The 13,675-nt window shown below is 46.8% G+C and overlaps 1 protein-coding gene across 2 annotated transcripts in view; it reads left to right on the top strand.

The window, feature by feature from the left end:
* The first annotated feature begins 657 nt into the window (after positions 1-657).
* ADA2 (adenosine deaminase 2) overlaps positions 658-13,675 on the top strand; it is a 42,981-nt gene continuing 29,963 nt past the window's right edge. Inside the window, exons 1-2 of one of the 2 annotated variants that reach the window (XM_024352573.3) lie at positions 658-1,032; positions 13,043-13,410. In XM_024352573.3, coding sequence (XP_024208341.1) covers positions 13,089-13,410 — 322 coding nt within the window. In that variant the 5' untranslated portion in view covers positions 658-1,032; positions 13,043-13,088. Of the gene's footprint in view, positions 1,033-3,146; positions 3,395-13,042; positions 13,411-13,675 lie in introns of those variants that run through there. The other variant, XM_024352572.3, reaches the window with a different exon arrangement.

Here is a 13,675-nt window from a genome sequence, read left to right as displayed (position 1 = left end):
CTTCCATTTCCTTGCTGCCAGGGAAAGCGGTGTGGTGGAACCCACCTGGGCCTGCAAGGCCGTGCTATGCTTGTTACTAGCTGTGTGACCTTGGGCAAGTTACCTTACTGCCAGGTGCTTCAGGGTACGCCTCTCTCAAGTGGGGATTGCAATAGTCCCTACCTTATAAGATTGCTGCAAGGATTAAATGAGTATATATATATACACACACACACACACATATTTGTATATACTCATTTATAGGTATATATTGCTGTAGGGATTAAATGTTATATATATATATACACACATACATATATAATTCTTAATATGCCTTAGCAATTATTATTTCCATTTTCTTAACTCTGGGGGTCAGAGAATCTTATTTACCTCATATAACAATCATATATGCAGCACTTTAAACCACTGGTAACTCTGCTATACTCTGTTATAGGTTGTGCATAGCATATAATTCATGATATTGGTGTGAAGAAAGGGATGTTTTAATGAAAATACCTCTCAAATGTTTGCGTAGCCATAGGTGATCTTTAATTCTGGAAACCTCTCCTGTTTCCAATTCTGAGGTCATAATCCACCTGTCTCTTCAGGCATCTTTCTATTGAGGTTTAGTTTTGCAGTCACTAAAAGATGCCTTTGTCCTGTTTTTCTGCCCTGCAGATTTTCAGGTTCTGAACACAAGCCCAGTTTCTGCTTCTGATGATCATTTTCAATAGAGCATAAAAAACAGAGCCATGTTCCACGTTTTTACGGCCTCTGCACTTGGCAAAATATTCTTCCCGAATGGCCTCACGTGTGCTCCCTATCGTCACGCCTTTTCAGCTAGGCAACGCTCAGAGTCACACCTGAGTGGAGGCCGACGCCCCTTTGGAGGCGACTTCAGCCATAAAAAGTCCTGCTTGGAGCTGGTTTTAGCCACAGAGGGCCAATAAATGGCCCCTTCTGAATGAGGTGCCCCTGCACCTCTGCAGAGCCTGCTGCCAGCCTCCGGGATCTAACTGGGCTCTGATTCACTGCTCCCAACCCCACATCCAGGTAAGTGTGCCCAGCTCTTGTCTCTGCTTCCACCTCAAGATCTGAGTCTCCACTCCCCAGAACCCGGCAGGTTCTGCCTGACAAGGACCTGCAGTCCTCAGCCAGCTGCCACACCCTTGCCAAGGTGTGACTTGGAGTCCTGGAGCCACCTTCGGAGATGTGAAAATTAGCTCCTACTTTTAGCTAAAGCGTTTGGAAAGAAAAGCTTGATCTTTAGCTTTGACCTGGTCTTTAAAAAAACCCTTCAAGGGGAACATCACACACCGGGGCCTGGTAGGGGGGTCGGGGGCTGGGGGAGGGATAGCATTAGGAGAAATACCTAATGTAAATGATGTGTTGATGGGTGCAGCAAACCAACATGGCACAGGTATACCTATGTATCAAACCTGCACATTGTGCACATGTACCCTAGAACTTAAAGTATAAAAAAAACCCACAAAAAACCCTTCACATGATTTACTTTCAGAATTGGTGGTTTCCCTTTGTGCGGCGCTGGAATCAATCTTGTTTCTCCTTATTACTTGCGGTGCATTCTGCTTCCTCTAACTTTCAAAAAATTAGTGTTAAACTTTTTTTTTTTTTGAGACAAAATCTCACTCTGTCACCCAGACTGGAGTGCAATGGTGCAATCTCAGCTCACTGCAACCTCCACCTCCCGGGTTCAAGCAATTCTCCTGCCTCAGCCTCCCGAGTAGCTGGGATTACAGGTGCGCACCATCACACCTAATTTTTGTATTTTAGTAGAGGCTGGTCTCGAACCCCTTCCATTTTGATCCACCTGCCTCGGCCTCCCAAAGTGCTGGGATTACAGGCATGCACCACTGAGCCCGGCCTAGTCTTGAACTCTTGATGAGGGAATCCCTGACCCCTCTGTGTTTTCACTTTGGGATTTCTTCCTGTTTATTAAATGAATGACCTTGGTACTTTTTGGAGAAAATGACAAAAAGGAGCATCAAGGCTCCAGATGTATGGGAGCTGCAGAACTGAAACTGCCGTGGGCTTTTGGGGGTAGATTTGGGGTCTGGGGGTAGATTTGAGTGGGACTGGGGAGGAGTGGGGTGCAATCGAGTCTTTAGACCGTGCGTGTGACATGGAGGTCCCTGATGTAGCCTCCCATGTCTGCATTTCTAATTGGCTTGGATGAGGCATCCCAATAGTTACTTCTAAGAATAGTCACGGCTAATATTTATCAAGAGCTTTCTATGTGGCAGGTACTTTGCATGTGTTTTTCCTTTAATTCTGACAATGGACCCTCTGTGGTGGGTGCTTTTATTATCCACATTTTCAGATGAGGAAACTGAAGTATAGAGAGTTGAAACAACTTGGTCAAGGCCCCACTGCTACAGTGCTAAGGCCAGCTACAAAGCGAGGTCTGACTCCGACCGTCCTGGGTACAGGAGCCTTGTCTGCTCCACTTGTCCCTCGGAGCGTTGTTCTTGCTGGTCCTCTTCACACCCCAGCTCTTGTCTCCTACCTCCTGCCCCCTCTACTGTCCTGTCCCCACATCCATGATTTCCCCCCTAAAACATATATTTTATTATAGCTACTTTTTACCCTCTGTCTAATGGGTTGCCCCACAGTCCACAATCACATTTTGAGGAAGGAGAACTTCCCAGAGTTCATGAACAGATTTTGGAGTGCCTCTTTGCGGTGCTTGTTTCCAAAACCAACATGCTGTGGACCTTTCAAAGACACAGTACACACAAACACACACACACCCTCCCTCCAACACAAATAAACCCACATGCGGCCGGGCATGGTGGCTCACGCCTGTAATTCCAGCACTTTGGGAGGCCGAGGTGGGCGGATCACCTGAGGTCAGGAGTTCGAGAGCAGCCTGGCCAACATAGTGAAACCCCATTTCTTCTAAAAATACAAAAAATCAGTGGGGCATGGTGGTGCATGCCTGCAATCCCAGCTACTCGGGAGGCTGAGGCAGGAGAATTGCTTGAACCCGGGAGGCGGAGGTTGCAGTGAGCTGAGATTGCGCCATTGCACTCCAGCTTGGGCAACAAGAGTGAAACTCTGTCTACAAAAAAACAAAAACAAAAACAAAACCCACATGCACATAAACCGAAACACACACGAACACACAAACACCCACATGAACATGCGCACAAGCCCCCCACATCAAACTCAGATGCACACAGCAAGCATGCATGTAAGCCACACACTTGCCACTCCGGCTGCCTCAGCACTGCAGAGCCCCTCTCCCCGGCCTCTAGTCGGATCCCTGGTGCACACTGGAGGGAAATAAAACCTACCCCAACAGGAAGTGAAACAGTTGGTGAGCTTTTCCGGTGCTCTGCACAGATGCTGGGGCACTGAGCAAACAGCCCTCAGTTTCTGGAGCTGTTCCGAGGTAACTGGGGTCCTTTGGGAGCTGTGGGATGATGAGGTTCAGGAGGTAGCTGGGAAGTCTGGAGCTTGGGCTTGATCCACCTGCACCTTTCCCTGTCTCCATCTGAGATGGGTCTGAGACTCTCAGTGGAGGAGTAACAGGCTTTCTCCCAACAGGCTTTTGAAAATGGGCCCAAGGGCATTTACTCAGGACCACAGATGCATGTGGCCTACTCCGCTGTCACCAGGCTGGAGTGTGGTGGCACGATCTCGGCTCTCTGCAACTTCTGCCTCTCGAGTTCAAGCCATTCTTGTGCCTCAGCCTCCCTAATAGCTGTGATTACAGGCGCCCACCACCACGCCCGGCTAATTTTTGTATTTTTAGTAGAGACGGGGTTTCACCGTGTTGGCCAGGCTGGTCTTGAATGACTGACGTCAGGTGATCTGCCCGCCTCGGCCTCCCAAAGGGCTGGGATCACAGGCAGAGCCACCACACCCAGCCTCCTTTCTTCTTAGTCTGGAAGCAAACTACTTTATGAAGTTTTCATGCATCCTCTTTTAAAAGTAAAAGGAAAATCTTGTGGAGGAGAGAAGATGAAGTAGATACAGCAATAAATTGTGAAGAGGGATTGTTTTTTCTAGTATTCAACCAGGCAGGTCTTGACCAGCATTAGATAAACTTCTGTCTGGCAGCCTGGAAAAGTTCACAGTTGCTGGGACACAAATGCTTTTGGGGTCCTTCTTGGAGAGGATGGAGTTGAAGATTTGGGAGCTTGATGGCCTTTGTTATGTGTCACCAGGGAGACAGGGACAAGGGGTGGGGCTGTTGATGGAGAATGTGGCATGGGGTAGGTGGGATGGTGACATAGAAGTCACCGTGCTCCTGCCCTAGAGATTTTAGTAGCAGGCAAACACCATGGTCAAAAAAGAGAGTCAAGGACTTAATGAAGTTAAAGGGGTTCTGCTGAAGTCCAGCACTCTGATTTTGGGGGTACAGCTTCTGCCATAACTGCATATTGCTGATACTAGTTCCTTCTTAAAATTTTCTTTGCTATCTGATATACTACAGAATAACTGAGCTGGGAAGAATCTTGGATATTAAAATGATTTAATGAGTAGCAAACTTTCCATTTTTGTCATATCCTTGCACCTCTGTTTACTTAATATTTTTCTTTAACTTAAAAATTTTTCAACAAAAACAATAATAGTTACGATATCATGGGTTTGATGTGCTAATACATGTTTTAAAATTACCTATCTGTCAACATAACCCCTATCCATTTGTGAGCCACCTAAGATTGTATTTATGCCACTGATGATATTCATGCTGCACTTGGAAAACCACTGATCTTGTCCAAGTTACCTTTTTTGTAGGTGAGGACACTGAGATCTGGAGACGTTAGTGATTTGCCCAAGGTTGCACAGTTAGAATGATACTAATTTGAGGCTGTTCCTAAGGTCTCCTAATTTACAGTCTTGACATGTTCCAGTATGCTGTATCATACTTTCAAGTGTAGAGAAACAATCGTTTTATTTTCATTTTAAAAATTTTATTTACGTATTTATTTTTGAGACAGAGTCTTGCTCTGTCACCCAGGCTGGAGTGCAGTGGTGCAATCTAGGCTCACAGAAACCTCTGCCTCCCAGGTTCAAGAGCTTCTCATGCCTCAGCCTCATGAGTAGCTGCGACTACAGGTTCAATACACCACGCCTGGCTAATTTTTGTATTTTGGTTGTGCTATGTTGCCCAGGCTGGTATCGAACTCCTGGGCACCAGTGATCTGCCCACCTCAGCCTCCCAAAGTGCTGGGATTATAGGCATGAGCCACTGCCCCTTCTTAAATGTAATTCAAATAGATAACCCAGGTAAAGGAGCAGCATAGAGCCTTGTGTGAGGAGATGCTGAATACATTTCCTTCCTTCAGTCCCTGCTCGTTGCCACCCTGAACTGGCTGCTGTCTGCAAGTTTTGATAATCCTTTCTAATGCTAATGCTCTGAAATACCAAGATGCTGTACCTTGGTGTGGCCACAGAATGATTTACTGTGCTGTGCAAGGTACTCAATCTAAAGACTGTCAGTTCTGGGGCAATTTCCTGTATTCCTTATTGGCTTATTTCCTTCACCTGTTTTTTTTTTTTTCTTTTTCCTTCTGAAATGTCTGTTATTTGGGTGTTGGATTTCTTCAACCAATAATCATCTCATTTTCTTTTCTCCTATTTTGCTTTACTTTTAAAAGTATTTTCTTTAACTTCATTTTTAATATTGCTAGTAAATTTTTAAACATTCGGCTTTGCCGTTTTTAATTTCTGAAAGTTCTTTCTAATTCTCATTTTTTAAATCACCTCCTGGTCCTGTTTTACACACACAATGTTTTATGTCTTTAAGGATGTTAATTACAGTTCTTTCAGATTTTTCTTTTATTTCCTGTGTTGCTTTGTTTCCTCTCAGTTCCTTATCTCTGTGTGTTTTGTTTTGGTTTCTTTCTCAGGTTGAAGCATGTCTTATGATCTTGTGCTCTGGTTATATTTGTTATTTATTTATTTATTTTAACTTTAATCCATTTTATTTGAGTCTCTCTCTCTATATATATATGTGTGTGTGTGTTTTTTTTTTTTTTTTTTTTTTTTGAGGTGGAGTGTTGCTCTGTTGCCAGGCTGGAGTGCAGTGGCATGAACTCAGCTCACTGCAACCTCTGCCCTCTGGGTTCAAGCAAGTTTCCTGCCTCAGCCTCCCAAGTAGCTGGGATTATAGGCACACGCCACATGGCTAGTTTTTGTATTTTTAGTAGAGACAGGGTTTTGCCATGTTGGCCAGGCTGGTCTTGAACTCCTGACCTTGTGATCCACCCGCCTCGGCCTCCCTAAGTGCTGGGATTACAGGCATGAGCCACCATGCCCGGTCTTAGTTACTCTGAAATATACATAATATTATTGCTAAGTATAGTCACCCTAGTCTAGTATGAAACATTAGAACTTATTTCTTCTATCTAACTGTAGGTTTTTTTTTTTTCCTGGGAGTGGGGCAGATAGGGTTTCACTCTGTCACCCAGGCAGGAGTGCAATGGCACCATCATGGCTCACTGCAGCCTTGACCTCCCAGACTCAAGTGATCCTCCCACCTCAGCCTGCTGAGTAGCTGGGAGTACAGGTGTGTACCACTACACATGGATAATTTTTATTATTATATTTATTTATTTATTTTGAGATGAAGTCTTGCTTCTTCCCCAGGCTGGAGTGCAGTGGTGCGATATCGGCTCACTGCAACCTCCGCCTCTCAGGTTCAAGCGATTCTCCTGCCTCAGCCTCCTGTGTAGTTGGGATTACAGGTGCACGCCAGCACGCCTGACTAATTTTTGTATTTTTAGTAGAGATGGGGTTTCACCATGTTGGTCAGGCTGGTCTCGAACTCCTGACCTCGTGATCTGCCTGCCGATAATTTTTAAATTTTTTGTAGAGATGGGGGTCTCACTTTGTTGCCCAGGCCAGTCTTCAACTTCTAGGCTCAAGTGATTCTCCTGCCTCAGCCTCTTGAAGTGCCTGTCTATTTGTACCCATAACCAACTTCTCTCCATCCCCTGTGTCTACCCCAACCCTTCATAGTCTCTGGTGTCTATCTTTCTATTCTCTATGTCTATGAGATCAACTTCCTTAGCTCTCACACATGAGTGGGAACATACGGTGTTTGTCCTTCTGTGTCTGGCTTATTTCGTTTAACATTATGTCTTCTAGTTCCGTGCATGTTGGTGCAAATGACGTGATTTTTTTTTTCTTTTTCTTTTTTTTTTTTTTGAGACGGAGTCTTGCTCTGTCGCCCAGGCTGGAGTGCAATGGCATGATCTCGGCTCACTGCAACCTCCGCCTCCTGGGTTCAAGCAATTCTCCTGCCTCAGCCTCCTGAGTAGCTGGGATTACAGGCGTCCGCCACCACGCTCAGCTAATTTTTGTATTTTTAGTAGAGACGGGGTTTCACCATGTTGGTCAGGCTGGTCTCAAACCCCTGACCTCGTGATCCACCTGCCTCGGCCTCCCAAAGTGCTGGGATTACAGGCGTAAGCCACCGTGCCCAGCCCGTGATTTCATTTTTTAATGGCTGAGTAGTATTCCATTGTGTATATATGCCACATTTTCTTTCTTTTTTAAATAACTGGCTTCTGCTTTCTTGTGTAATTTACACAGGAGAACCCCAAATTCCACACTTTGTTTTTCTCTTCTGCCTCTGTTATTCTTTCAATATGTATGTCCACAGAGATCGTTTCTCCCAATAGCATATGCGGTTTGATCCTCAACCAGGACACACAGGCCCTACAAAATCCCAGCCCTCCAAGACGGATGCCTGGGCCCTCCCATTTGACTGCACCCATGTCTGTTTGTACTGGGGCTCTGCCCTGGTCCTGTCACCCCTGAGGTGTCCTTAGGGTAGGAATGCCAGACAGGCTCCGTGTGATGTGTCAACTCTGAATAAATACAAGAGGCTGCTAGGAGCCCCCAGCTGAGGATTGACAGGCAGGCTATATCTGGCCTCCATTTCAAAGAATGCTGTGATCCATTAGCAATGTCTGCCATGGCAATACCCATTAGAAGTACCTGGAAGGAGGGTTTTGGGGAATGGGCTCAGAAAGGAACAAAGTGTTTCCTTCCATTCTTGCCTTAGGTGGCTGTTCTGCCACCCAGGCTGTGCTGTCTCAGTGGCCAGTGGCTGAGGAGGAAGTCTGAAGGCCACAGAGTTGCAAATGGCTTCCCTGGGGCCTGCAGGACCAGCATAGGCCCCAAGCTAGAGGAAGCTTGGAGGGCACCCATGCTGGGTCCTGCGGAGCTCTGCATACTACAGGCCACCCTGGCATTAGCTCCTTATCCTCTGGAGTCCATCTGATCCTGGAGAAGACAGCTGGCTGGCCTCAGAGCGTTAGATGCAACTCGGGGATAAAAACATTTTTACATGGTACGGACACAGAAATGGGCTTTACCTCTGAATAAACTTAGAAACTTTCCATCCGAACTAAAAGGGTGTATCTTCTATATGTTGCCAAGAAACCTAAACTGAGTACAAGGACAATTTTACTTTAATCAAGTTACAGAATGAGGGTACACAGCTTCGAAAAGCAGTTTGTAGCAGAAGATGCGAGGGTGTGTGTAAAGCCATGTTTCTAGAATATACCAAAGGAAACACACACAACCCCAGCATGGCCTTTTGCCAACCCTCGATGCTGCTCCCTACTGGCGGCAGGCGGCTATTTCGTCCAGCTGACTCTGGGAATGTAATGCTCCTTGAGTGTGTCCAGGTGTCTGTTGAAGTCCTCCACTCTCTGCTTGTGGGTTTTGGATGCTATTTTTTTTTTTTTTTTTTTTTTTGAGACAGAGTTTCGCTCTTGTTGCTCAGGCTGGAGTGCAATGGAACAATCTTGGCTCACTGCAACCTCTCCCTCCCGGGTTCAAGCGATTCTCCTGCCTCAGCCTCCTGAGTAGCTGGAATTACAGGCACACACCACCACACCCAGCTAATTTTTTGTATTTTTAATAGAGACGGGGTTTCACCGTGTTGGTCAGACTGGTCTTGAACTCCTGACTTCAGGCGATCTACCCGCCTCAGCCTCCTGAAGTGCTGGGATTACAGGCGTGAGTCACCAAGCCTGGCCTGGATGCTTTCTTGAGGATCCTTTCCATTGCCGCTTCTCCTGCATTTTCTCAAAGGCTGCGTGGGCCGGGGTCCACTTGTCCAGGCCGTGCTGCTTCTCCCTCTCGTTCTTTTTGTTCATTCCCATTGATTCCGGGAGTTTAGCTTTGTCTTTGTCCTTCTTTTTCTTCTTCCGCTTGGTCACTCTGAGCTCTGCGACGCCTTTCAGCTTTAGAAGTCCTTTTTGTACCTGCTTGTAGGCATCCACGACACTTCGTGGTGCTTCGGTAGATGGACTTGCCGCCACGTTTTCTTTATCCGTTGATCTGTTGGTGGACACTTGGGTTGTTTCCATAACTTTGCTATTGTGAATAGTGCTGCAATAAGCATCCGAGTACAGGTATCCCTTTGACATACTGATTTCCTTCCCTTTGGATAGATACCCAGTAATGGGATTGCTGGATCGTATGGTAGTTCTATTTTTAGTTTTTCAAGAAATATCCATACTGTTCTCCATAGTGGCTGTACTAGTTTGCACTCCCACCAGTGGTGTAAGGAGCTCCTTTTTCTCTACATCCTCACCAGCATCTGTTATTTTTTGCCTTTTAAGTAATAGCCATTTTTTGAGGTGGGGTGAGACGATCTCATTGTAGTTTTGATTTGCACTCCCCCGGTGATTAGAAAAAATGTTGGCTGGGCCTGGTGGCTCAGATCTATAATCCCAGAATGTCGAGAGGTAGAGGCAGGAGGATGGCTTGAGCCCAGGAGTTTGAGACCAGCCATGGCAACATAGTGAGACCCTGTCTCTACAGAAAAAAAAAAAAAATTAGCTGAGTGTGGTGGTACTACACTCAGCTACTCAGGAGGCTAGGGTGGGATGATTCCTTGAAGCCGGGAGGTTGCCGCTGCAGCGAGCTTTGGAGTCCAACCATGTGGACTCACGCTACTGCATTCCAGCCTGGGCAACAGAGTAAGACCCTGTCTCAAGGAAAAAAAAAAAAGAAAGAAAGAAAGAAAGCAAAGCAAAGAAAAAAATTTGGGCATTTATTCGTATATGTATTGGCCATTTTGTATGTCTTTGGGTCTTTGGCCATTTTTTAAGTGAGATTATTTGTCCTTTTACTGTTGAGTTGTTTGATTTCCTTATATAGTCTGGATATTAGCTCTCCATCAGATAACTAATTTGTAAATATTTTCTCCTATTCAAGAGATTGGCTGGGCATGGTGACTCACGCCTGTAATCCCAGCATTTTGGGAGGCCGAGGCAGGAGGATCACCTGAGGTCAGGAGTTCAAGACCAGCTTGGGCAACATAGTGAAACTCCGTCTCTACTACAAATACAAAAAAATTAGCCGGGCCTGGTGGCACATGCCTGTAGTCCCAGCTACTCAGGAGCTGGGAGGCTCAGGCAGAAGAACTACTTGGACCTGGGAGACAGAGATTGCAGTGAGCCAAGAAAAGGCTGGGCACAGTGGCTCATGTCTGTAATGCCAGTACTTTAGGAGTCCGAGGCTGGTGGATCACCTGAGGTCAGGAGTTCGAGACCAGCCTAACCAACGTGGTGAAACCCCGTCTCTATTAAAAATATTAAAAAATTAGCTGGGCGTGGTGGCAGGTGTCTGTAATCCCAGCTACTCTGGAGGCTGAGGCAGGAGAATCGCTTGAACCTGGGAGGAGGAGGTTACAGTGAGCCGAGATTACGCCATTGTACTCCAGCCTGGGTGACAAGAGCGAAACTCCGTCCCCCACAAAAGAAAAGAAAAAAAAAGAAAAGAAAAAAATAGGTTGTCTCTTCATTCTGTTAATTGTTTCTTTGCTATTTAATTAATTAATTAATTTTTTTTCCCTCTTTTTTTGAGACGGAGTCTCACTCTATTGGCAGGCTGGAGTGCAGTGGCACGATCTCGGCTCACTGCAACCTCCGCCTCCCGGATTCAAGCAATTCTCCTGCCTCAGGCTCCTGAGTAGCTGGGACTACAGGTGCATGCCACCACGCCCAGCTAATTTTTGTATTTTCAGTAGAGACGGGGTTTCACCATGTTGGCCAGGATGCTCTCGATCTCTTGACCTCGTGATCCGTCCACCTCAGCCTCCCAAAGTGCTGGGATTACAGGGGTGAGCCACTGCGCCTGGCCAATTCATTTATTTATTAGAGAGGATTATGACTATGTTACCCAGGTTGGATTGCAGTGGCGCAATTTTGGCTCATTGCATCCTCGATTTCCCAGGCTCAGGTGAACTTCCCACCTCAGCCTCCCCAGTAGCTGGGACTACAGGTGTGCACCACCATGCCCAGATAATTTTTGTATCTTTTGTAGAGATGGAGTTTCAACATGTTGCTGAGAATGGTCTTGAACTCCTGGGCTTGAGCAATCCACCTGCTGTGCCAGCACCTGGTCTTATTTTAATTTTATTTATTTATTTTGAGATTGAGTCTTGCTCTGTCGCCCAGGCTGGAGTGCAGTGGCGCGATCTCAGCTTATTCTAACCTCTGCCTCCTGGGTTCAAGTGATTCTCCTGTCTCAGCCTCCCAAACAGCTGGGACTACAGGCATGCGTCACCATGCCCAGCTAATTTTTGTATTTTTAGTAGAGACGGGTTTTCATCATATTGGCCAGGCTGGTCTCAAACTCCTGACCTCGTGATCCACCCGCCTCGGCCTCCTGAAGTGTTGGGATTACAGGCGTGAGCCACCGCGCCCAGCCGTATTTTTATTTTTTAATAAAAAAAATTTTTTTTTAGAGACAAGGTCTTGATCTGTTGCCAAGGCTGGAGTGCGGTGGTGAGATCAAAGCTCATTGCAGCCTCAAAGTACTGGGCTCAAGTGATGCTCCCGCTTCAGCCTCCTGAATAGCTGGGACCACAGGCATGCTGGTTATATTTAAAAGTAAAACACTGGCTGGGCGTGTTGGCTCATGCCTGTAGTCCCAGCACTTTGGGAGGCTGAGATGAGTGGATCACTTGAGGCTAGGAGTTCAAGACCAGCCTGGCCAATATGGTCTCTATTAAAAATACAAAAATTAGCTGGGTATGGTGATGCGTGCCTGTAGTCCCAGCCACTTGGGAGGCTGAGGCACGAGAATCGCTTAAACCCTGGAGGCGGAGGTTGTAGAGAGCCAAGATCACGTCACTGCAGTCCAGCCTGAGTGACAGAGCAAGACTCTGTCTTAAAAAAAACAAAAATTAAAATAAATAAAATAAAATAAAAGTGAACCACTAAAAATCAGATTGCAGTGTCTTTATGCATGAGCCAGGGCTTGTTTGACCTCATGGTGACCTTTAATTTGGGAAAACCTGCCGGGCGCGGTGACTCATGCCTGTAATCCCAGCACTTTGGGAGACTGAGGCTGGCGGATCACCTGAGGTCAGGAGTTCGAGACCAGCCTGACCAACATGGAGAAACCCCATCTCTACTAAAAATACAAAATTAGCCGGGTGTGGTGATGCATGCCTGTAATCCCAGCTATTTGGGAGGCTGAGGCAGGAGAAGCACTTGAACCCGGGAGGCAGAGGTTGCAGTGAGCCGAGATCACACCATTACACTCCAGCCTAGGCAGCAAGAGTGAAACTCCATCTCAAAAAAAAAAAAAAAAAATGCCAGGTGGTGCAGTGGCTCACGCCTGTAATCCCAGCACTTTGGGAGGCCGAGGCAGGCAGATCACGAGGTCAGGAGATCGTGACCATCCTAACATAGTGAAACCCCGTCTCTACTAAAAATATAAAAAATTAGCCGGGCATGGTGGTGGGCACCTGTAGTTCCAGCTACTCGGGAGGCTGAGGCAGGAGAATGGTGTGAACCCAGGAGGCGGAGCTTGCAGTGAGCCGAGATTGCACCACCGCGCTCCAGCCTGGGCAGCAGAGCGAGACTCCGTCTCAAAAAAAAAAAAAAAAAATTGGGAAACCCCTACCTGTCTGTACCTGTAGGTCTTTTCTCTGGGGTCTGGAAGAAGAATCCTTCAATATCTTGCCTTCTGGTAATCTGAGAGCAGGGCGAGAAAAGGAAGATCAGAGTTCCACCCTTAAATCTGTAGGTTTTCACTCCCCCACTCTCCTTTGCAGTCCCGTGGAGTCTCCATCTGAGCCCTTTCCTCGTCCAGGCATCCCGATGTTGGTGGATGGCCCATCTGAGCGGCCAGCCCTGTGCTTCTTGCTGTTGGCTGTGGCAATGTCTTTCTTCGGCTCAGCTCTATCCATAGATGAAACACGGGCGCATCTGTTGTTGAAAGAAAAGATGATGCGGCTGGGGGGGCGGCTGGTGCTGAACACCAAGGAGGAGCTGGCCAATGAGAGGCTCATGACGCTCAAAATCGCTGAGATGAAGGAGGCCATGAGGACCCTGATATTCCCACCCAGCATGCACTTTTTCCAGGCCAAGCATCTCATTGAGAGAAGTCAAGTGTTTAATATTCTAAGGATGATGCCAAAAGGTAAGTTTTGGAAAGGGGTGGCTTGGGGTGCTGGGAAGGTAGAGGGACTCATCTTGGGGCTATTACTGTGCTTGCGGCTGTTGCTATTCTAGGTGGAGCAGAGAAAGCCTCACTCAGCTGTTCTGCTCCTCTGTCCTTATGGGTAGACTAGGAAAAGGGTGTTGAAAACCAAAACCCCTGCTTCTTGGGGGACTCGCAGACAGTCAGGATTGGAAAAGCATCCAGCCCTGAGACTTTGCTATTCCCTTTTTAGTTTTCCCAGGGG

The sequence above is a fragment of the Pan troglodytes genome, chromosome 23 (assembly GCF_028858775.2).
Source record: "Pan troglodytes isolate AG18354 chromosome 23, NHGRI_mPanTro3-v2.0_pri, whole genome shotgun sequence".
NCBI lineage: Eukaryota > Metazoa > Chordata > Mammalia > Primates > Hominidae > Pan > Pan troglodytes.
This window is presented reverse-complemented; position numbering and strand designations above follow the sequence as displayed.